Here is a 2,147-nt window from a genome sequence, read left to right as displayed (position 1 = left end):
AATTCTCTATGTGCTAGTTGGTGTGGAACAGCCAAAGTTAAAGCATGTTCCACCAACTGACTCAACAAGCTCAGCTGGTTTTTTGTTGATGGCTGTGTGTCAGCCCCCAGGCTTCTGCCTGAGCCCTGCAGACTGGATTCGGCCGCCATTTTGGAATGACGGCTACTTCTTTGATCATTTACCTTGGGAAAGTCTCTCAAAATATTCCTAAAAGTCAAGGTGGAAGCTTTGGATTCAGTCTGTACTCAAGAGGGTCTACCACATCTACAAACTGTGAAGCTAATTGAAAGTGGATGTGAAGGGGTTAAGAACCACGGCCAAAGAAATCAGAAGTCGCAGCTGGAGCAATGCAGCAACCACTGCCTGGATCCCAAGCCCCATTATGTCCTGGGTCGTGCCCTTGGTAGGACCCCTGGTAATAATTTGCTTGCTGTTATCTTTAACCCCTGGGCCTTTTAAGTTCCTTCAAGAATGAATGAGAGACATCTTCAATCTAACTATTAACCAACTCTTGTTACATCCTTACAGCACGTCCCTCTTTTGGTAGGATAGTCCCAATTTTTAACACTTTTTCCCACGTCCCGCGGCATTTTTTAAAAGTCCCGATTTTTTGAAAGGTTCATGACAAGCTAGGGTATACGGTTCTCGGCTGCCATGTGGCTATTTCGCCGGAATATGCGTTTTATCAATGGTGTCCCGCTGGTGTCCCACTTTACCAATGTTAAAATCTGGTCACTTTCCCCTACCTGCCAATGCTGGTCCAGCCCATTCCAGCCCATAGCCCCCCTTTTCCGTCACCCTGTACCAGCATGGAGTAGTCAGATCAGATCTCGACACCCCTTTTATCATAAAAAAGGCTGGAATGATTGGGCTGAGCTGAAGCAGGTCAGGGCCCCACTTCCCTGCACGTCCCCAGAGGTCAGCAGCAGACAGCACCAGATAAGATAACCGGTGAGACCAGATGCTCCAGATTCAAAGGAATCAACAAGCAATTCTTGGGAGTGTCCAGACCCCATCTGCTAATTGCCATCCATTCCTCACCACCCCTCACAACCTGTGCCCCCTGCTGCTGAGCATGACTTCCTTCACCTGTTGGCCTGGGTCATGGAACCTCATCCAGGAGCTTCCCCCCTAGTAAAGCTATTTCTGTTTCTGCTCTCCTTTGTCCTGTCAGTTATGTCTGTCCATCTCCCTGTGCCTCATTTTTACAGGTTGGCTTTCGAAGTCAAAGATTTGTTTTGGAAATGGTAACTTACTTTTTCTTCAGTTATAAATAGTAAGATTAAAGCATCTAGCGAGGACTCTGACAGTACTTGTCTAAAGGCCAACAAACGATCCTTGAACTGACTACAAGCTTTTCTTTCTTGGTGTGTTGTGTTTTGCTCTTTGTCAGTGGTTTGGTGTTGTTGTTTTGCTGTATACTGTTGCTTTGTTTTCCTCTCTGTCTTGTTTTTTTTTTTTTTTAAGAATTTTTCTTTATTATAGTTTGCATCAGCTAGCCGGGTTCATTTCAGCTCCTTCACTGCCAGACCTGGGGGCAGAGACTGCTTCAGCTTCTCGGCCTTCTCCTTGTCGGTGATGACCAGGGTGTAGAGGTACCTGCTGCACCGCACCTTGAACTTCACGTTATCCTTGTTCTTCTTGATCTTCACAGACTTGGCGTCCTTTCGCCGCGCCGTGAGCAGGAAGTCCTTGATCTCTTCGATTTTGCGAGGCATGGCGACGAGGCGCGGACCGGCACCGGCCGGGACACTCACAGCAAGCCGCAAGAAGGTCTGTCTTGTTTTTGTGCATATTATTATCTCCACAGGTCTGTCTAAATAAGATAGGGTGGATGAACTATCTGGAGGAAAAACAATGGGACTGACAGTTCCGGGGGGACTTGGGATAGGGGGAGGTGGGGGGTAATGAAGTAGTGTTAACAAACCCAGAGACAAGGGAACAACATGGGATCCAAATTGGTGGTGAGGGGGTAGTGGCAGGCCTGGTAGGGAATGATCAAGGGTAAGGTTATGTAAAGAAGGGGTATAGCTGTAACCCAGGTGGGGACGGAGCATGGTAGTGGGGCAGGAGGAAAGTCAAGGGAAATAGAGGAAAGAGCTAGGAGGCAAAGGGCATTTATAGAGGTCTAGACAAAGACATGTACA

At 47.6% G+C, this 2,147-nt stretch overlaps 1 protein-coding gene across 1 annotated transcript; it reads right to left on the bottom strand.

Annotated features, from left to right (window-relative positions):
* Positions 1-1,446: 1,446 nt before the first annotated feature.
* On the bottom strand, positions 1,447-1,768 carry LOC142443417 (large ribosomal subunit protein eL38). Its single transcript, XM_075544796.1, has one exon. The coding sequence runs from the start codon at positions 1,716-1,718 to the stop codon at positions 1,506-1,508; it is 213 nt and encodes a 70-aa protein (XP_075400911.1). The 5' UTR covers positions 1,719-1,768; the 3' UTR covers positions 1,447-1,505.
* Between the last annotated feature and the right edge of the window lie 379 nt (positions 1,769-2,147).

Source organism: Tenrec ecaudatus, chromosome 3, assembly GCF_050624435.1.
Source record: "Tenrec ecaudatus isolate mTenEca1 chromosome 3, mTenEca1.hap1, whole genome shotgun sequence".
Taxonomy (NCBI): Eukaryota; Metazoa; Chordata; class Mammalia; order Afrosoricida; family Tenrecidae; genus Tenrec; species Tenrec ecaudatus.
The sequence above is the reverse complement of the archived record's forward strand: the minus strand, read 5'-3'. Positions and strand labels throughout refer to the sequence as shown.

Coding starts and splice junctions, on each gene's coding strand:
- LOC142443417 (XM_075544796.1), bottom strand. CDS start 1,718: ATGCCTCGCAAAATCGAAGAGATCAAGGACTTCCTGCTCACGGCGCGG.